The 22,446-nt window shown below is 45.6% G+C and overlaps 2 protein-coding genes across 2 annotated transcripts; one reads left to right on the top strand and one right to left on the bottom strand.

Annotated features, from left to right (window-relative positions):
* Positions 1-349: 349 nt before the first annotated feature.
* On the top strand, positions 350-3,878 carry LOC124652281 (transcription factor BHLH6-like). The gene is made up of 4 exons (XM_047191298.1): positions 350-842; positions 888-1,036; positions 1,206-1,598; positions 3,522-3,878. Exons 1-4 carry the CDS (start codon positions 368-370, stop codon positions 3,633-3,635), a joined length of 1,131 nt encoding a protein of 376 aa, XP_047047254.1. The 5' UTR covers positions 350-367; the 3' UTR covers positions 3,636-3,878.
* Positions 3,879-6,120: 2,242 nt separating this feature from the next.
* On the bottom strand, positions 6,121-11,441 carry LOC124652279 (malate dehydrogenase, glyoxysomal). The gene is made up of 9 exons (XM_047191297.1): positions 11,319-11,441; positions 10,021-10,236; positions 9,184-9,498; positions 8,970-9,059; positions 8,769-8,852; positions 7,234-7,269; positions 7,055-7,144; positions 6,853-6,947; positions 6,121-6,329 (listed from the first exon to the last, which is right to left on the bottom strand). The coding sequence occupies exons 1-9, from the start codon at positions 11,394-11,396 to the stop codon at positions 6,257-6,259; spliced, it is 1,077 nt and encodes a 358-aa protein (XP_047047253.1). The 5' UTR covers positions 11,397-11,441; the 3' UTR covers positions 6,121-6,256.
* Positions 11,442-22,446: the final 11,005 nt, after the last annotated feature.

Genomic DNA, 22,446 nt, shown 5'->3' with positions numbered 1-22,446 from the left:
TACCGATAGGTACTAATTTTGGGTTGGCATACATACATACAGTATCAATGGACTGGGCCTATACTATATTCGCCGTGAGGTGCAATGTAAAATGCACAAGTATAATACTAGTAGTAGCTAGTAGGATTAGGACACACCACGAAAAACTATTCTTTTGGTATTTGTTCCCTCAATTCCGCTTTGCTTTCTCTCCTCTCGGCTGTCTAGAGAGAGAAGCTCTCTTTCTAGAGAGAGACTCAGCTCCAGAGAGTGAAAGAGATCTGGAGGTATTTTGTGCTTCAGATCATCATCAGTCCAATCATGCTAAGCTGCCAGCCAGGTGAAGTGATTTGTCTCTTCTAGCTTGCAGGGATCGATCTGTTGAGCCATGGACGACTTCATGCAGTGGGCGATGAACTCGCTGGACCAGCAGCAGCACCACGCCGTCGCTCCTCCCGCGTACGGCGGTACTGGTGGCTCCGGCGACGGCGCCGGCAGCAGTGCTGGTGCTGGTCCAGCAGCCTTCCCCTCGCTGCAGGCGCTACGGCGCCAGTCGACCGCTGCAGGCGGCGGCTTCCGAGACTTGACGGTGCAAGTCGACCAGCACCGGGCGAGCAACAGCTGGAGCGCCAGCTCATGCGACAGCCCCGGCGCCGCCGCCATGGACTACGATGCGACGGCCGCCGCCGCCACCGGGTGGTCCCCGCACACAGCCCGCGCCAGGACCAGCAGACCCATGAGCTGGAACTTCAGTGCCGCGTCCGCGCAGACGACCGAAGCCTCCCTGCCGTGTCCGGCTGCTGCCGCTGCCGCCGCCGCCGCCGCTGCGAGAGGAGGCCACAGTACGCCCACTGCAGGGAGGCGTGCTGGGGGACTACTAGCAGCTACGGCGTCCCACGTACAGGGAGGAGGTGGAGGAGGCACGGCGGCGTCCTCGTCGGCGTCGGCATCTGCCGGCGGGCCCGTGCAGGACCACATCATCGCCGAGCGCCGCCGCAGGGAGAAGATCAACCAGCGCTTTATCGAGCTCTCCACCGTCATCCCCGGCCTCAAGAAGGTTCTTTCTTCTTCCACCTTCCTCGATTTCATTTCATGCTTATTCTTGCTAATCCTCTAGTGCAGCATATTAAACTGCTGGTAACAAGATTAATTAAGAATTTAATGTCGCATGTAATTAAAAAAATTCAAGATCACGATGAACTGATCTCTGATAAACTGATCTGAAGATGGACAAGGCGACGATTCTCGGGGACGCAGTGAAGTACGTGAGGGAGCTGCAGGAGAAGGTGAAGACGCTCGAGGACGACGACAGCGCCGCCGCCACCACCACCAACATCCGCTCCGCCGTGCTCGTCAACAAGAAGAAGCCATGCCAAGGCCTAGCCGGAGATGACGACGTTGGCGAGCAGAGCCACGGCGGCGGTGGAGATGGTGGGTTGCCGGAGATCGAGGTGCGGGTGTCGGACGAGAAGAGCGTGCTGGTGCGGATCCACTGCAAGAACGCGAGGGGTTTGGTGGTGAGGGTGCTGGCGGAGGTGGAGGCGCTTCGGCTCGCCATCACGCACACCAGCGTCATGCCGTTCCCGGCCGCCACGGCCATCATCACCATCACCGCAAAGGCAAGTGAAATTCCTAACTGGTACTAATTAAACTGCATCTTTACTATAATTCCTGCACAGCTCAAGCAGCCAGAGTGCAGATTAAATAGAATGCGCTTGCTGAACCCACCATGCATGCAATAAAGTGATTTCATCTCATTCTACTACTTCCTCTGATCTATTATTTGCCACTAAAATGGATGTATCTACATTTAAAATATGTGTGAATACATCTATATTGATGTCAGGTAATATGAATCGGAGGGAGTAATACTTTGATGACAATGGATCCCAACCAAATGGTAAATGATGGTTTATCTTATCGATTTTGCTAAATCCCAATTGATTAAAATTTTCCTAAGTGGTTTAATTAGTGAAAAGTTGCACCTTTTTAAGAAAAGTGCTAGTTGTATCTTTTTGCTAAACTGAAATTGCACTTTTCTAAATCGACCGAGACTCGAGAAAATCTCAACGGATTGAGCTATAGACGAACCTCATATGTGCACAATGCATGTGTAGAGAGGTGCATGGGCAAAATAAAACCGTTTTTCTTGTCCTTCTTGCCTTGCTCATAAGGCAATAATTAAAGTGCTTATCTTCTAGCATTGGTGTACTGATGGATGTGCTTAATTATGCATGAGTTTGTAATGAAGAAAATGCTGCTTTTAGTGTATGATTATAGTTTTTGTATGCATGGATGCTTGGTGATTTTGCTACATCCTCTCTCTAAGCATCCGTGTAACAAGTAGTATATAATGCATGTGTAGATGACCTAAGACTATTACGCTCGATATGCCAGAGACTGTAGACTCAAGCTAGCCCCACAGAGAGCCATAACTGCATAATGAGTACATCAGTCGGGTTATTAGAAGTGGAGGTGATGCATGCTTCTATCCTCCGCTTCGGTTGATGCACACAATCATAATTTTCTTACGAGAATATCTACTGCAAAAGGTTAATCCCTCCAAAAAAACAGAGAACATGTGTTGTCGACCACTAAAATGACATGAGTTGGAAATCTTTATATCATGAAGCACTATAGCTAAACCGCTATCTGTACATGTAGTAGTCATTTCATGTAGGCAGGTTCAACAATAATTTCTCAAGATATCTGTTTGCGGCACATATGCTTGTATTGGCAAGTACTTGCTAGAGAAGGAAATCTATAAGAAGCTGCCCTTGAGGGGTATGGAGATGTGAAAACCCCAGCGGAATATCAAATAGAAAAGGATAATGTAAAACTATTAACTTGTGGCTTCTCTATTGTTTATGATTCAAATACCTATAGGTATGTATTGAAGATAACTCATAGAAAGATAGAGCATGATATGTTTTTGATCAGGCCATATGTTAGTTCAGGTGTTGGAAATCAAACCTGCATTGGCTACTATATAAGATCTTAAGAGATCAGGTGGACGATGCATGGAACTTTCATCTGTATTTTTTCATGACATATATCTTGTAATCTCAAGCGACTAGATCATTGACTAAATAACACATTTATGTAAACATATTTAGAAATTTTTCAGGCACATATATTCCGCTTTTGCAGTGAGATCGAGTGAAGATTATCAAATGTCGTTGGTACACATAATAAGTGACATAGCACAATCGTTTCTCTTTTTTCATTACAAAGCACATTGTCACTCAAAGGATACCTATTTTTTATTTTCCAATAAACAGACTGTACATGCACATAGAATCATCTACTTGGAATTCTGCAACCCATAATTACTGTAATACCTCTATCACCTGACTACCAGAAAATGAAAATTGTAGCATCTCATCCTTTAATTTCATGATATTGTGGGAATCATAGCATTATTCATAAACGATTGACTACCTTATTTGATCGCTTTTTTGGGAGGTAATGCTTTAGGTACACACTTCTGTGTTAATACAGAGTATTAATTAACTAGTATGTGCAACTTTAACTAATTTCAGGTGGAAGCGGGGTTCAACTCGACAGTGGATGATATCGTGAGGAGGCTCAACTCGGCGCTGCACCAACATTACGGTGCCAATTCTGATCAAAACACTGCGAAAAGAGAATGCTAAACCAGCTCATGCATACAATGCAAGTCCATCCTTTCCTTGGATGATTTCATAATACGATAATATGGAAAATTAAGAGAGGATCTCATGGTGGGGAATTCATGCATGTGCATACATGAGCTTAATAATATGTTGCACTCATGCATGGTGACGAGAATTTCTCAGCCAACTTGCAAGTTTTGGTCCCTAGCTCTAGCTACTTTGTTGTTGCACAATCCAAATCACACTGATGAAACGGGAGAACCAGTCTGTTTGGTATTTATAATGTTTTCGCTGTTTTGCATACCTAGCTACATATTTCACATGCATTGGCATTCCTTTTTCTGGATACATGTTTGGATTTTTATTTCTTGTATGAAAAAATATGGCCGTACGTAGCTGTATATATAATTTCCATATGCATCAATTGATTATGCATGTTGCACCATCTGCGTCTGCTATCAGAAGATACACCAACCATTAATTCAACGCGTATGAAGATCTGAACATATCATCTAGAACTATTATTTTTGTTTCTTAAAAAATCTCCAACAGTATCCTGCTTAGCAATACTTTAATCAGGAGTGCATGAGATCATATCCCGGAATACATGCATATCTTCTCTGTGACTCGTGCATGAGTCATCTGTATGCAAGAATAATATGTTTTCTTCGAATAAACTAAAGCTATAAGATCGGCCTGTTTGTGTGGACGTCTATCTCATTGGCCCTCTTGATTTGTTTAGTAGATATTGCATGATTTGTACAGCCCTAAAGCTAAATAAAGATATGGATACGACCAGGAGTTGATTATTGGAGACACAAAGCTGTTGAGATACACAACGCAAAGTTGGCACAGCGGCTGTCTGCATAAAATGCAGCATGTCTTTAGTTGGTAGGGCAAGCCAAGAAGATCTCTTTAGGTTGCATAAATAATCTATATACATATCCAACATGCATGTATAGTATACATAAGTTAATACAGACAGGCGATCGTCTTGTTCCCCATCGTGGAATATATCGTGATTAAGAACATGTAACATGTTAACGATGACCTCGACTCTCGAGGCTGGGATTCGATCAGCGCTGCATAGGCATGGATTTAACTGGATATATTAGTTTAGTGAGGAAGCATTTGAGCTGGGAGGATGAATATAATGGACACTATCCTTTGGTTCTGCCAGACAAGTAGTAGTACTACTGAGTCTAACCAAACTGAAGAAGAACACATATAAGAATTGCAGCTGAGATCAACGAATGACAACCGTGCATATGTCAGGGAACTCATAGTTTATATTATGCCTAGGTGAACTTTAGTTGAGCTCAAGCCAAATGCAAAAGGCTACTTACTATATTATAGTATTATTTACCATCCAGCAATTTGGCACATGCATGCATGGATGAGCGGCTTCAATAATTGGATCATGCTGTATATTTTATATTGCCAATGCCAAAGTTGTTTCAAAAGGGGATTTTATTGCAAAAGTTTTGGAGGTTTGTAGGTAGAAGCAAGTTTGGTGTCTGATTTCCTGGGTGTCCAGTTCTAGGTGGCTGGATGCATGTATGCGTGCATGCTGACTGTAAAAGGCACGTTTTCCTGTCCATCTCGATGGTGTTCCTTTCCAAGTGCTTTCTGTTGAGAAGGATTGATGCTGCATTGGTCACTTTGAGATTTCCATCATCGAGTTAACTGGATATGAGACAAATTACAATTAGAAATAAAGCCATGAATCTTAACTACTACCACTGTTCTGGGATCTGAATCAGCTATCTTCAGTTGGTTCATAGACAGCAGTGAACAACAAGTGGCGTGGCAGCTCAAGAATTACAGATACAGTCACTCATATCTCGTGACTGGTCGATGTGACAAACACAGTGGCACTCCATCCCCAGGCCCCAGCCACGTAATTGTCCATTTGTTTATTGCTGATCCATCGATCGAAAACTGATCCATACTCGCACTTTCCAGTGCCATGCTCTCTTGTTTATTGCTGTCTCAGATAACGAAGCCAGAGTCCCGTGTGCATGTCAGGATCTCAACCAGACACCGGCTCCATTACACACTGTTTTTCTTCAACCCCACAGAAAATAAGATAATACAATTCTTTCAATTATATATTATTTTTTGAAAAAGTGTTTTTTAGGCAATACATGTTGATCCCAAAACCAGCGCGATGTGGTATCTTTGTGCTATCAATCTATCATGCAAGCAACAGCATGTTGAAAATGAAAATACCTTGCATCGGGTGCATGGTCTGACTCTGACAACACTCAGCATTAGCTAGTGCATTATCCATCTGCACATCATCCATGCAGAGTGAGCTCCACACATTCTTTTACTTGGTGTACATACAGTGTTGTCGCAGGAAGGATATCGTAAATAAATCTGATAAGCTAGAGAAAGAGCGCCCCTTTGAAACTTTATTTATTATCATATGTATCTCAGGCTTGTCATATATTTGTTACAACCGTAAGAAAAGATTTAAGAGTTTTTTTGAGAGTACAAAGATTTAAGAGTTTTACAGAAAGACCCACACACACAGAGGTAACCTGTTTGCATGAAGCAAAAGCACAAACAGCATATGTATATGCAATTCGATGTGTGTTGGACTTGGGGAGCACATCCAACAAGATGATGTATGTAACTCACTTGTTGACGAATGAGACACCCTTCTGGATGCTCTCGGATAGCTCCTTCTTCGCCTTCTCCAGCCCAGCTCTGCAATGGCGACATTACAGGTCAGCATGGTCACAGGATATCGAAAACAATTGGCCTTTCATAAATAATGGCAGCTACAGCGGGTTCTGTTCAGATGCAGCACCCCTCATATGTGAGATCCTGTCATATGGTTCTTCTCCAGATGTGGGATCTGAAGAAATAATTCAGTCATGATGTGATCTCCCCACGAATGGGGATGTGTGTCACAGTCTGACATTTCAACAAGGGGAAAACCCTATACACTTGTTGTTCCTGTGCATGGAACAGTATGGGCAATAATTCATGCGTCCAGCCAGCCCGATAGAAGGCATGAGACTGACCTCCTGTCCTGTCAGTATCTAATAGTGGAGGTTCTGAACCATATGAACTGTCAACTGAGCCTAACGACGATAACTTGGGCATGTGTCGACCTCACAGGAAAGCATACATGCGTGCAGTTGGTGTTGAATTATCAAAAAGTGTGTCCTGCGTGTGACTAAGATGAACGGTGAAAGCAGAGTTAGCTGTACGTTTAACTACAGACCTTTCAAACTCGTTGAGTGGACCAAGTGGCAAGATCTCCTCGACGCCAGAACGACCTAGGCGAACTTTGGATGCAAAGAAAGGCAACTCCGTCACCTTCAGCACCAGCACAAGGAAAACATTCCCGTCAGAGAATACGAGCAAAATGGGATTTGCAGATCAGAAATAATGTTCAGTGAAGACTAATCAAGAAATAAACAAACCTGAGAATCCACATAAGAGCACTCCACTATCCCAGCATCACCATGCAGCCCTCTCAAGCAAGCATCTGCAAATTTAGCTGCCGCATATGCCTAGGAAAGAAGGTGTGTTGTCAATTCATCCAGCATTCGAAACTAGAAAACCAGATAGACTAATGTGCATAGAAGCAGTAGAAACCGACCATAGAAAGAGTTGCCGATCCTGCACCTGCTTTCGCCTGAAATGCATCAAGAGCAGTACGGATTAAAAACAAAGCTTAGAGCACATATCCATCTGACATGTATTACTGTCTCACTCTTATGTTCTAAAAAGTGTAGCATGTCAGTTCTTATTCAACTTTGTTAATTATAGAGCTGAACAAGTGCAGCAATCTTTTTTTTTCCGAGAAATCTGTGTTTCATTTCACTGAAAAGGGAGAGTTTTAGTTACAGGTCTCCTAAGACTAAGAGCCTGGTCTGACTCTGGCAACACTGGTATCTAAGATGGTGAGTGTTGTCAGATTCAAGTATGACTCTGACAACACTATGGATGATTAAGAGTTACTGTATGTAATAGTAAAATGTTCCTATAAAACTGGATAAGGTGCCTGGTAGTTTTGATGATGTCGCTATGGGTTATTAAGAGCTTTCCTGGTGCAAATAGTTTGAAAATTGCAGTAGGGGTAGCTGCTTTGATCTGGGCCATCTGGAAGGCTAGAAATGGGGCCTCTTTCAAAGGAGTGTTCCCTCAGGACCCAACAAGTATAGTTTTCATATGTATCATTTTATTACCTTTTGGGCTGATATCCAGAAAGAATGCTTACGGAAACTGTAACGTTGCGGACCAAAACTGTTAATGCACGATGGCAACCGAGGTTTTTGTTGAAGACAGGGCTGGGGCCCGCTGGTGCTGTGTCTAGAGTGGGCATCGCTAGGATGCAGGCATTGATGTGGCACAGCTGGGAGTTTGAGAAGGTAAAAAAATACATGTCTGGTTTCGAGTGTTCTGGTTCCTCCACCAAGAAAACCTATCTGGTGTAGTTTTACTGTTCTTTGTGTTTCCTGTAATAAGTTCGCTGCAGAAAGTTTTGTTTTGGCAGAGATGCTATGGTGTGAGGTAGGTTGAGTAATGTTGATTTTTGAGGGTTGTGACCAAGTTAGGTTGCAGCGGAACCATGGCTGGATGTCAAAAACCTGGACCTTGTATGATCAGTTTCATGTGAATGAAATTGGGGGCGTTGTGCCCCTTTCCTCAAAGAAAAAGTAAAGACAATGTGCTGGACTCTACGACTGAAGAAGGTTTGAGCTGTACTGTTAATGAGGGCCTTTGTGGTAGGCCAAGTCTCATGTGAGGATGTTATCAAACATCAGTTGGGTTCCTGTTTGAACAGCATGTTGACCCCAGTTGTAAGTGAGAACAATAGAGGATAAAGAAAGGAGGATTAATACTGTAGAGGAACTGAAATATAACAGTTTATTCTTCCTTCTTTTTTTCCTTTCTCCTTCTCCAATCTATGCCAGATCCCCGATTCTGCTGTTGTGTTCACATTCACACTCCGGTTAAGTTTGAATTATATGAGTATCTATGCTCAGAGTTCTAATAAAACACAGGTACTTCAACAGAGAATCTAAACAAGTAATCAGAGCTGAGCAATTGCAGAAGGAACTTTTGAATTGACTTTTCGTTGTTCCATTGTCCATACAAGATGAGGCATTACAATGACAAGGAAAACCATACCTCGACAACTTCTGTCCCGCCATTCTGTATGCGAGAAGTGAGATAGCTAATTTCTTCTGGGGTGAACGAGCAGGGAGGACTAACCTACAAATATAGGGAAGTTCCATTAAGGAATTATAAAAATGAACAGGGTAAAAGCGGAAACCATTTTTCAGCTACACATAAGGTTCAGAATTTGCAGCAACTCAAGGTAATAACCACCTGTGAAAGGAGTGGTAATATCGTAGCCCCCGCATGCCCGCCAACAACAGGAACATTGACATCTCTGGGGTCAAGTCCAAGAACCTCACCCTGTAAATAGAGGACAGTAATAGGAATTGGAGAAACTGTCCATGTAGAAACTAGTAGTGATATAATAGGGCAAAGATATAACAAAGAAATATGAAAGTATGGTAAACTCTTTTGAAGTACATACCACAAAAGTATTGGCTCTCACTACATCAAGTGTTGTCACCCCCAACAATCTCTTAGGATTGTATGTCCCGGCTTTTTTAAATACTTCAGCAGCAATTGGTACAGTAGAATTGACAGGGTTACTGATAATATTCACAATTGCATTTGGGCAGCATTTTGCAATACCCTCGCATAGAGTCCGGACAATTCCAGCATTGATGTTGAACAAATCATCCCTTGTCATCCCAGGCTTCCGAGGGATGCCAGCAGGAATGATCACTAGATCCATTCCAGTAAGAGCATTTTCCAATTGCGGCTGGCCCACAAAACCACGCACCTGTAGAAATAAGATCGTATCATAATTGTGCTAGATGATCAGAATAACTTTAAGGTTCGAAAATTCGATGATAATCAGGTAGTCAAAGATATGTGGGAATACACTCACAAATCAATATCTTTTCTACAAACGCAACTAGGGTATATATGTTTGATCGAAATTTGCTGCTCAATGATCGGGTACTTTTTAAAATTTCTTCTGAGAACTCTGAGCTACACATTCAACATGAATTTCAAAACGAAGCGAATATCACTGGAAACTAGCTACTTATTTTCCTGGATTATAAGTTTATAATAGCTATAGCAGGCTAATGCTAAGATTCTAGCGTATTTGCCACAAGTACATACACTTGAGAAGACAAATGTGCCTCCATTTATAGCATATTAATATGACCTTAAAAGATCAGATGGAGAGCAATTGAATTAGAGGCCTAGAAACATGCAGCTACAGTATCCTTTCAGAATAAATATCATATTGCAACTTTGCTTAAACAGGAAATAAATAAATGGTCCAGGAGCATACCACAGCACCGGTGTTCATGTGGCTAATGTCAGCCGTGACACCAGGCGTGTTGACAACATCATACAAATGGAGCACTGAAACAAGCGGGTTCATCTTCATAAGCAGCGAGAGTGGCTGGCCAATCCCACCAGATGCACCCAGGACTGCAACCTTGAATCCTGGCGCCGCACCTTTTGCACGGCAATTCGAGCCCCTCAGGATGGAGACCTCCTCCATCTACAAAATAAGTAAGGAGAAACAAAATTAAGCCCAGCAGTATTTGTCAACCGCTGCTTTGTCTGAAGCTGAACCCGAGGCTAAGCCCGAAATTCCAAATTTTAGCAATTTATCGTTGCAATATCCGGTACATTCTCCAGCTAAGAATAGTTCAAGTGTGGTTCTCAGTGCACTACACAGCTAGATGGCTCATTGATCTGATAGTATCATAATAATACAGCATGCTTGTACTTGTCAGTTAGTTAATTCTAACTGAATATGTGTTCTACAGGGTTTAAACTACACAGAATATGTGAATAGGAGTGGTTCCTGATTATGTTCCTTAGTGGACAACTAATGGTCAAAACATGTAGTAAATCCTGCATGATTTATCAGCACGCTGGCATTTGATAAGCTAATTTTAGAAATCCACATCAGAAACTACCAATTATCCATTACAAATTTACAATGCCAACATATACAATTTAGGGAAAAAATTTCTGTTAAGCATTCTGCTCAACACGCTCAGTGTAACAGAAATATCAAGGCGATGTCTCAACTTCCACATATAAAATACGTAGATTTCTGCATTTGTAAGTTGTGACTAACTCAAGGGGCCTTGTTTCAGTATATGTACAAAAGGAATATGGTCTTAGCCCCTACTACGCGCTTCACGAATGGTAAAGGGAAAAAAAAGGAGCATACAAAACGCAAATCAAAATTCAAGGGCCCATCTTCGTACTGCAGAAAATTGATTCAAGTCAAATTCAGACAACCTCTCCCTAGTAGAGTAGTGCAGAGCAGAAATCCAAAACTACACTAACCAGTGGACCACGTCCTCCATATCGGAATGAACCCTTGAGAACTAACCCACCAACCTCACCCACGCATGGTAATTCCCTATCAGCTAGCAGTACCTCAATTCCGATCAGCAACTGCGAATCCGCGCACAGGCACGCACGCGACCGAGCTAAGAGATTCGGAGTGTCCTACGATTCCAGCGAAGCTAACGAAGACGAGGGGGTGTACTACTCCCTCCCCTGTAGCTCGGACCAAATCTTGGTTGTGATTGGAAGAAACGAAGGGGTCGACGGTGGACCTGCCTGGGAGGTGGGCGGAAGGAGGTGGGACGCGATCCTGCCCATCCGCCTCGCCGCAGCGTCGGCGCCACCTTGCTCCATGGTTTCTTGCTTGGTCTGGGTCGCCGCGAGCGCCGGACTACCTACCGGAGACTATGGAAGAAGCGACGAGAACGCGGAGGAGAGGCGGTCGCGCGTGAAAATAAGGAAATGTGAGGGGGTTGGCCGCAAAAAGTAGTCGGTCGAGGAGTTGGGATGCGTGGAAGCGATGATCTCCTCTTCCATGAGTCTACGATCGAAGTCATCACCTCCGTCACCGGCACCGGCAACGGCTGCCAAGTCGTGTGATGCACCACCCCGAATGATCCATGTAGAGCTATCTATGAACAATGAATCTATAACCACTTCTTTCATCGATCCATGGCGGACGTACATTTAGATGTTCTTATAGAGAAAAAAGCTAAAATGGGAGCATTGTAGATTATAGATGAAAATGACCATTCTTATATTCGTTTCTTTTATTCATCTGATCCAGAACTCCGTGGACCTGCTTCGCAAAGTATTTGGAAAAGGGAGAGGACAACAAGAATCCCATCGGCCACTCGCGAAACAAGATTGTGCGGAGGGCATTGAGCACGTCACGTACAGGTGTTGGGGTCGCTAGTGATTCCACCAATATATAGGCCACACAACACAACCTTCTATCAAAAGATTAGAGTGGTGGCCTACCTAAGATGTACTATTGAAATAAGCTCGTTGGTTGTTGGAGTGACATTTTTCGTCTAGCACACCATGGCAGGAGCCAGAGCTTGGTTTCTGTTGGCATGAAAACCATTCCTTGGTGAGCAATTGTTTTCCTCCAATGTTCCATATATACTAGGCGATCTCACTAGATTGATTAGTTTACATTTGAAAATCCAAGTACTGAATAAGGGCACAATGGAAGTATTTATAGTACAAAGGTTATCCCAGAAATTCTCTCTATTCTTCGTGCGATTATCATGGTGTCCATCCACCACTCAGTATTTTTCATGTGATTGCCATGCATTCACCTACTCATTTCATGAAGTTTCCACCATTCTGTTCTCTTCTTCATTTTTCAACAGCAAACAAAACATGGACACGCAATGGTCACAAGATTTTGTAGTGATTTCTTGCATGGCACACCCCAAAGTATACATTTTAAAATGACTTGCTCAACACTTATCACATGTTTAGCTGACAAATGCTATATACACAGCCCCACACATACCATCCTGCCTTACGAATTAGGATGTGAAATTTACAATGCCACATAACTTTAGATATGATTTCCCCATCATTAGTTCGAATCTTTGGAATACTCTGAAATATTGGAGGAAAACAAAAGTCATGGTTTTGTTCGGCGGTAGTTTTGAACGGTAGTTTTCAAGCAGCTTAATTCTAAGCTTTCATTTTATTGATGACCTATGGTCACGTGGCCTAGAAGAAAATCCGAGTGGGGGCCAAATATGTGAGTGGGAGCACCCTTCTAATAAATTTGAATGATTCAAGGATTTTTTTTGTAAAGCTTCATAGATTTTGTCGCAATTCATAAATTTGAGTGGGGGGCTATGCCCCCACACTCAGGCCTTCTTGGTTTCGTCCATGTTCCATTGCTTGTAATTCTCCTCGATCATAATGAAGTTGCATGTTTGTGTGTGCGTGGTTTTGATTCAGCCCCATACATGCAAGGTATTCCACGATCGCATCAAGTATGTGCTAACGATCTTTCTAGACTAGAAGAAGGATTTGTAGGGTGATATAGTATTTTTTTTTCCTTTGGAGTCTTTTCATTACAAAAAGGAAGATGGTTTTTTTTTTAGGAATAAAAAGGAAGATGGGAATTTTACTTGTTTTACGTTTGCATTACCATTCTTGAAACAAATACATCCTGATTGTTTTATGTATTGACATCTAGTTTATTGATCACAAATTTCTGATCAAGGCCTCACATGTACTGCTACAATAGTACAATTCATCCAAATCTCTCCATAAACTACTTTGATTAAAACACAGCCGCGTGCTTCCTATATTTCACATGTTTCGTCAAATTTTTGGAGTCCTATTTGTTTGATTTGTGTAATGAACAAAATAATCTGATTTCAAGTGTGGCTCATTGATCTGAAAGTGTCATAAGAAGACATCATGCTGGTACTTGTCAGTTATTTCAGTCTAACTGAATATGTGTTCTACAGGGCTTAAACTACACAGAATCTGCGAACAGTCAAAACATTTAGGCAAAACTGCATAATTTATCAACAAGTTGGCATTTGGTCAGCTAATTTAAGAAATGCACATTAGAAACCATCAATAATAGATTATAATGCCAACATAGACAATTTAGGGAAAATTTTCTGTTAAGCATTTTGCTACACACGCTCGATGTAACACAAACATCAGGGCCATGTCTCGAGTTCTACATACAAAATACATAGATATATGCGTTTGTAAGTTGCGACTAACTCAAACGGTTCTTAGAGCAACTCCACCAGCACGCCCCATAGCGGCTCCGATAGCGTTTTGGGAGCCGGCGGCGAAAATGAACTCACACCTGCACGCCCCAAATAGCGCCGGCGCTTTTTCGTGCCCAATAGAAACGCCGGCAACCCCGTGTCGGCCTCTACGCGAAGGGCGCGAATCGGGCGTGCCGACGTCTCGCGAGGTGAAATTTTTTGGGCGTGGAAGCCGCCTGTCAGCCACACATCCTAAAATTATACATCTTTGTTACCAAAACCCCGTCCCCTCCGTCGCTCGTTTCTCCCGCCCGCCGCTCCATCTCCCATCTACCCTCCAACCCCAAAAACCCTCGCTGCCGCCATGCCGCCGAAGAAAAAGGCTCCGGCAAAGGCAGCAAAGCCGCCGACGAAGGCGCCGCCGAAGCCACGCACCGTGACGCCGAAAGAGAAGCCGGCGAACATGTCGCAAGAGGAGGAGAAACGCCGCTGCTCTTTTGCGACGGCCGGTCACAAAAGGCGCCGTGTCGCCGCTCTCGACGCAGCGAAAGTGGTGGCTGCTGCGGAAGTGTGCCTGAGCTTGGGCAGCGGCCAGCCCGAATGGAGCCAGCAGCCCGCCGGCCACAACTTTTCGAGCTCACCGTCGTCGCTGGGGTACTACGCGGAGGTGCCGTCGCTCTTTGCAGATGCGTCTGTTGCAGATGGATGGCCGTGCCCGCTACTCCCCCGAGTACGCGGACATCGACATGACCTTCAACCCCAACGCGTCGTTCTCGCCGGATTTAGCGCCGAGGGGCAGCGACGCCTTTCGCTTCCCCGTCAACGTGAACTCGTCGCCTGACCTGCGCCGCCCGGGAAGCACCGACGGCCATGTGACAGACGGCACCGGCCTTCCCCGCCACCTCTTCCTCGATGAGGGCAGGAGCACCCACAGGTTTTCGGCAGCATGTCCGACGTGTCCATGGGCGAGGACGAGGTGAGTTTCCTTAGTTTTTATGTGTTATGTGCATCGTAAACACCGGTGGTGACTTAAAGTAGGGAACTTGTTGCGTAGATTGCCGCCGGGGACGAGACCCTTACCGGCTTCATACACGGCCGTGCCTACGAACCCCCCGTCAATGAGTATGAAGAAGAGGCCGAGTAGGACGAAAGTGAGGACGAGGTCCAGGAGGACCTGATCGACGCCAACACCGGCGTGACCACGACAAGGACGAAGACGCGCGGACGTTGCGGCGGTACTCGTGGTCCGAGGTGGAGGTCTTTGGAGGATGAATGTCTCATCGAGGCATGGAAGCAAGTGAGCTTTTGCCCCATCACCAGCGCCAACCAAGCCGGAGGCAAGTACTACAAGAGCATCCTCGATTCCTTCAACGAGAAGAAGAACTATGGTGACTACGCCACCATCAACATGAACCGGAACAAGGGCGCCCTCTCCCACAGTTGGAACATCATCAAGGCGGCGTGTAGCAAGTTCCATGGCTACTATGAGACGATTAAGGGCCGGAAGGAGAGCGACAAGACGATGGTGGATTGTGTATGCTCTACGCCCATTTGGTGATGTCTATTTCATAATGCATCATAGTGTATCTATTTGATGATCCATCTTGTTCTATATCTTTTTATTGCATCATGTATTGTTAGATGCTCGACGCCCTCAAGATGTACAAGTATAAAAATGCGGACAAAGACTTTCCCTTCATGCATTGCTTCAACAAGCTACAAGGTTGCAAGAAATGGGACGACCTCCGCCACACTCTAAACAAGGACGGGATAGAAGGGCCCGTCGATCTAGCCGGCACCTCCACCAGGCGCCCCATTGGCAACAAGAAGGCCAAGGCAGAGATGAATGTGGCGCCGGCATTGGCCGCCATGGACACCTCCCTCGAGAAGATGATAACCTCATTCTCAATGGAGAACAAGGAAGCCGCGGATAGGGCCACCGTCGTGTGGAAGGCAATCCTCGACAAGCAAGACATGAAGATCGAGTTGGAGAGGGAGAAGGTGGAGGCGGCAAAGATGGGAGCTTACGCCGCTGCCATGAAGGCCACCAACGAAGCGACACAGTTTTCGTTGGCCAAGATGTCTCAAGAATCCAAGATCTTGATGGCCGACAAGGAGAAGATGGGCCCGTTGGCGCTCGCCGATGATGAGGAAGTCGTCGAGGTTGAGCCGCCCATGACCCCGTTCATCTGATCAGTTGGCTTGGAAGCCGAAGTTGTTTTTTGCAGCCGTGGCCGTATGTTGGTCCAAACTTCATATTCGAAAACCTATTCGAATTTGGTGGTCGTGTGTTGGCTCAAACTTTAAATTCAAAAACTTATTTGAATTTCTATGCTTTTGTTTGACATTTTAATTCAAATCATCTATCGGGCTGTCGTATGGGGTGCGCCGGTGTGGAAGCAGCTCCCCCAACTGAAGATTGTTGTGTCGGCGTCCTCCATACGACAGTGTCGGCGTCCCTACCGTCGACTATGTCTATTTGAGACGGCGCCCGGTGTAGATGCTCTTATTCATCATATGTACATAAGGAATATGGTATTAACCATTACTACGCTCCACGAATGGCAAAGGAGAAAAGAGGGGCGTACAAAACGCAAATCAAAACTCGAGGCATTCCAGTATGAATCTTCCAAACCCATTCCAGTACGGGCAAGGCTAGCGAAGCCGGCGGGGAAGCCAAATCTGAGTTGAGACACGAAGAAACGAAGGGGTCGACGGTGAACCTGCCTGGGAGGTGGGCGGGAGAAGCTGGGCCGCGATCCTGACCATCCGCCTTGCTCCATGGTTGGTTGTTTGGTCTGGGTCGCCGCGACCACCGGACTACCTACCGGAGGCTCTGGAAGAAGCGACGGGAAGAACACGGAGGAGAGCAGAGGAGAAGCGGCCACGCGAGAAAATAAGGAAAGGTGAGGGGGTTGGCTGCAAAATGTACTCGGTTGGAGTTGGGATGCGTGCAAGCAGTGATCTCCTCTCCGGCCCGCCCATCCCGGCCGGGAGGAGGATAACCACGATCGAACTCATCACCTCCGTCACCGCACGGCCGGCACCGGCTGCCAAGTCGTGTGATGCACCAGCACCACTCCGAATGATCCATGGGACCGTAGAGCTATGAACAATGAATCTATATAGAAAAAGCTACAATGAGAGCATTGCAGATTATAGTTGAATATGACCATTTTTATATTTGTTTTTTTATTCATCTGATCTAGAACTCCAAGCCAATCATGTGCATCTGCTTTGCAAAGTATATTTGGTGAAAGAGGTCACGAATCCCATCGGCCACTCGCGGAACAAGACTATGTGGAGGGCATTGAGCATGTCACGCACAGAAGTTCGGCTCCATGGTGATTCCACCGATTGGCCACACAACTCAACCTTCTATCAAAAGATTAGAGTGGTGGCCTACCTAAGATGTCCTATTGAAATAAGCTCGTTGGTTGTTGGAGTGACATTCTTTGTCTAGCACACCATGGCCGAAGCAAGAGCTTGGTTTCCGTCGGCATAAGAACCATTCCTTGGTGAGCAATTGTTTTCCTCCAATGTTCCATACATACTAGGCAGTCCCAGTAGGTTGAGTTTACATTTGAAAATCCAAGTCTTCGATAAGGGCGCAATGGGATTATTTATAGCAGAATATGGTTATTCCCCAATTTCTCGCTATTCTTCATGCTATTGTCATGACGTCCACGGACCACTCAATATTTTTCATGTGATTGCCATGCATTCACCTACTCATTTCATGAAGTTTCCACCATTCTGTTCTCTTCTTCATTTTTCAACAACAAACAAAACATGGACACACGCAATGGTCACAAGATTTTGTAGTGTTTGCTTGCATGGCACACCCCAAGGTATACATTTTAAAATGACTTGCTCAACACTTATCACATGTTTAGCTGACAAATGCTATATATACAGCCCCACATATACCTTCCCGCCTTAAGAATTAGGATGTGAAATGTACAATGTCATATAACTTTGGATATGATTTCCCCAACATTAGTTTGAATCTTTGGAATACTCTGAAATATTGGAGGAAAACAAAAGTTCATGGTTTTGTTCGGCGGCAGTTTGGGCAGGAGTTTTCAAGCAACTTAATTCTAAGCTTTCATTTTGTTGACGACCTATGGTCACGTGACCTAGAAGAAAATCCGAGCGGGGGCCAAATATGTGAGTGGGGGCACCCTTCTAATAAATTTGAATGATTCAAGGATTTTTCTTGTAAAGCTTCATAGATTTTGTAGCAATTCAGAAATTTAAGTGGGGGGCTATGCCCCCACTCAGGCCTTCTTGGTTTCCCCATGTTCGCATGCTTGTAATTCTCCTCGACCATAGTGAAGTTGCATGCTTGTGTGTGCACGGTTTTGATTCAGCCCCATACATGCAAGGTATTCCAGATCGCATCAAGTATGTGCTAACGATCTTTCTAGACTAGAAGAAGGGTTTGTAGGGTGATATAGTAACTTTTTTTCCCTTTGGAGTCTTTTCAATTACAAAAAGGAAGATGATTTTTTTTTTGAGGAATAAAAAGGAAGATGGGAATTTTACTTGTTTTACGTTTGCATTACCATTCTTGAAACAAACACATCCTGATTGTTTTATGTATTGACATCTAGTTTATTGATCACAAATTTCTGATCAAGGCCTCACATGTACTGCTACAATAGTACAATTTATCCAAATCTCTTCATAAACTACTTTGATTAAAACACAGCCACGTGCTTCCTATATTTCACATGTTTCGTCACATTTTTGGAGTCCTGTTTGTTTGATTTGTGTAGTGAACAAAATAATCTGATTTCAAGTGTGGTTCTCGGTCTACTACACAGGTAGACAGCTCATTGATCTGAAAGTGTCATACATAAGAAGACATCATGCTTGTACTTGGCAGTTAGTTCAGTCTAACTGAATATGTGTGTTCTACAGGGCTTAAACTACAGAGAATCTGCGAACAGTCAAAACATTTAGGCAAAACTGCATGATTTATCAACAAGTTAGCATTTGGTCAGCTAATTTAAGAAATCCACATTAGAAACTACCAATAATTGATTACAATGCCAACTTAGACAATTTAGGCAAAATTTTCTGTTAAGCATTTTGCTGCGCACGCTCGGTGTAACAGAAACATCGAGGCGATGTCTCGAGTTCTACATACAAAATACATAGATATATGCGTTTGTAAGTTGTGACTAACTCAAGGGTCCTTATTTCAGCATATATACATAAGGAACATGGTCTTAACTCTTAACCATATCCACGCTCCACGAATGGCAAAGGAGAAAAGAGGAGCGTACAAAACGCAAATCAAAACTCGAGGCCCCAGCTTCGTACTGCAGAAATTGATTCAAGTCAAATTCAGAAAACCGGTCCCTAGCCGAGTACAGTAGTCCATAGCAGCAAATCAAAAAATACACTAACCAGGGGCCATCGGAATGAACTAACCCACCAGCCTCAGCCGCAACTGATAATTCCATCAGGCCTTGTTTAGTTCTCTCGTATTTTTCTTCCCAATGAGGCCTTGTTTACTTCTAAGGTATTTATGGGGATGGGAGGGGATTATTTTGTATCCCGGAAAATCCCCACTAGTCCGTTTACTTCTCCGGTTTTGAACCAAATAATCCCGAGATATACCCTCCCATCCCCTCCCATCGCCACATTTTTTGCCTAAATCAAAAACTCTCCATCATACTAGTGTATTTTTGGGGAAGGGTATTTGAGGGGATTGGGTGACACCAAATCCCCTCCCATCCCCATACTCATTGGGGAAAAAAATACGAGAGAAGTAAACAAGGCCTGAGTATGGGGATGGGAGATTTGGTGTTTCCCCAATCCCCTCAAATACCCTTCCCCAAAAATACACTAAAATGATAGAGTTTTTGATTTAGGTAAAAAATGTGAGAATGAGAGGGGATGGGAGGGGATATCTCGGGATTATTTTTGTTTAAAACAGGAGAAGTAAACAGACTAGTGAGGAATTTCCGGGATACGAAATAATCCTCTCCCATCCCTATAAATACCTTAGAAGGCGAGTACCTCAACTGAGATCAGCAAATGCGAATCTGCTCACACACACACGCACACGCGCAAGCTAAGCGATTCAGTGCGCGAATCCTACGAACCCAGTCCAGCAAGGCTAGCGAAGCCGACGGGGAAGCCAAATCTGGGTTGTGATTGGAAGAAACGGAGGGGTCGACGGTGGACCTGCCTGGGAGGTGAGCGGGAGGAGGTGGGACGCGACCCTGCCCATCCGCCTCGCCGCAGCGTCGGCGCCGCCTTGCTCCATGGTTGGTTGGTCTGGGTCGCCGCGAGCGAGCGCCGGACTACGTACCGGAGACTCTGGAAGAAGCGACGGGAAGAACATGGAGGGGAGCAGAGGGAAAGTGGTCGCGCGGGAAAATAAGAAAAGGCGAGGGGTTGGCAGCAAAAAGTAGTCCGTTTAGGAGTTGGGATGCGTGCAAGCGATGATCTCGATCTCCTCTCCGGCCGGCCCATCCCGGGAAGAGGATAACCACGATCCAACTCATCACCTCCGTCACCAGCACCGACTGCATTTACTACCGTGCCATTCCGAATGATCCATGAGACGTAGAGCTATGAACAATGAATCTATAACCACTTCATCCATCCATGGCGGTGGACATTTAGATTTTGTTATAGAAAAGGCTAAAATGGGATCATTGCAGATTATAGATGAAAATGACCACTCTTATATTCGTTTCTTTCATTAATCTAATCTAGAACTCCAAGCTAATCATGCACTACGGGAGAACCGACGTGTGCCGACGGCCAGACTATGTGCCGACGGCCAAATGTCGGGGCCGTCGGCACAGAGGCCTCCAGCTACCGGCGACGAAGCTCACCGTCGGCACAGCATGGCCGTCGGCACAACGCACGGTACACCGACGGCCACCCTCGGCGCAACCGCGGCCGTCGGCACAGCTAGGTGGAGCCCGAAGGTCACCGTCGGCACATCTGCAACCGTCGGTACACCGTCCGACGGGAGGGCCCAGCCGTTAAGCCGTCACGGCACCGTCTGCACTGTGCCGACGGTAGCCCACGGCGCAACGGCGGCCGTCGGCACAGCGACTGACTGCTGGGTCCCTCTTCTTCTGTGCCGACGGTGACCCACGGCACAACGGCGGCCGTCGGCACAGCCATTATGCACATTTTTTGGTTTTTCCTATTTTTTTTTGCATCAAAGAGATAATTATTACCCATATAATTATTAATCCATATCATTTTTTTTGTTTATTTATTTCTCACTGCTATTTTGGCGAACCCCTTTGCGAGAAACCTATATATATGTATAAGGGCGGTATAGAACCCCTTCGCCGTAAATCGAACCTCGGAGGGGGTGAATGGCCCACACACGATACAAAATACTTAAGACCCACACACGATACAAAATACTTAAATAACTAGACTCACACACATACCAAAGCGCTTACGAACTAGACCCACACACGAACCGAAACAGTTAAAAAACTACACCCACACAGAGGAAGCAAAACACTTAAAGAAACTACACCCACACACATGAACCAAAACACTTAAAGAACTAGACCCACACACAAACCAAAGCTTTTAAAGAACTACACCCACACACGAACAAAGCACTTAACACTGGGTCGACACACACATATTAATCAGAGAAGTCGAAATCTTCATCCTCGCTGGGGGTGTCCTCTGAAGCGGTGGTTGTGAGGTTCCACAACCACCGTTCATCATTCTCCCCCCATGTCGACGCCTCTCCTTTGGCGTACTCTGCTTCAACCTCGGCCTTCCTCTGCCGCTTTCCCGCCCTCCTCTCTCTCCCGTACGTCCGCTTCTCCTTCCGGAAAGCGCGCGTTGCCTCGACGTCTCCGGGATGGTCTCCGCGCCACCGTGCCATGAACCGCTCGTCCGCCTCGGTGGTATCAATCCGCCGCCGGCCAGCCCTGTACCGCCGCGCTTCACCCTGTGAGCGAAGTAGTGGCTCAGTAGAGAGACTCTGAGCTTCCGTCAGAGACCTGACCTCCGGGAAGTTCATTTCGTGGCGCGGCCGGCCAAACCTCCAAGCCGCAACGTTGTATGCGCGGGCAGCAGCCTCCTTCGTGTAGAAGGTGCCGAGCCACACACGCGTACCACCGGCGGTGATTTCGGCCGCGAAATGTCCCGCGGGCCGCGAGCGAACGCCGATGAAGCCCGTGTTGCTACGGCGACGAGGAGCCATCTCGGCGGCGGCTCAGGCTCGGAGGATTTTGTGGTTCTATTGGATGAGAGAAGTGATGAAGGGAGAAATGTTGCTGGTGTCTGTTAGTGGAGAAGCCATGGCTATATATGGGCCGACGAGGGGCGGAAACGGGGGGAAAACATGGGGGGGGAGAATGGGGGGGAAAGGGGGGGGGGGGAAAAAAGGGCGGGAGAGAAGCAGCGGGAAAGGGTGGGCGGGAAAAAAGGGCGGGAGAGAAGGAGCGGGAAAGGGTGGGCGGGAAAAAAGGGCGGGAGAGAAGCGGCGGGAAAAGGGTGGGCGGGAAAAAAAGGGCAGGAGAGATTCTGCATGTATAGGGGGGAACTCCCTCGGAGGTGAACCGTAGAGAACCTTGGGATCATATGGGATGATACTTGTTTCCACATGTACCTATGACCTAAGCAAGCTCAAACGTAGGCATACGCCCACCGGGGACCCCGATGGGATG

Source organism: Lolium rigidum, chromosome 5, assembly GCF_022539505.1.
Source record: "Lolium rigidum isolate FL_2022 chromosome 5, APGP_CSIRO_Lrig_0.1, whole genome shotgun sequence".
NCBI classification, from domain to species: Eukaryota; Viridiplantae; Streptophyta; class Magnoliopsida; order Poales; family Poaceae; genus Lolium; species Lolium rigidum.
The sequence above is the reverse complement of the archived record's forward strand: the minus strand, read 5'-3'. Positions and strand labels throughout refer to the sequence as shown.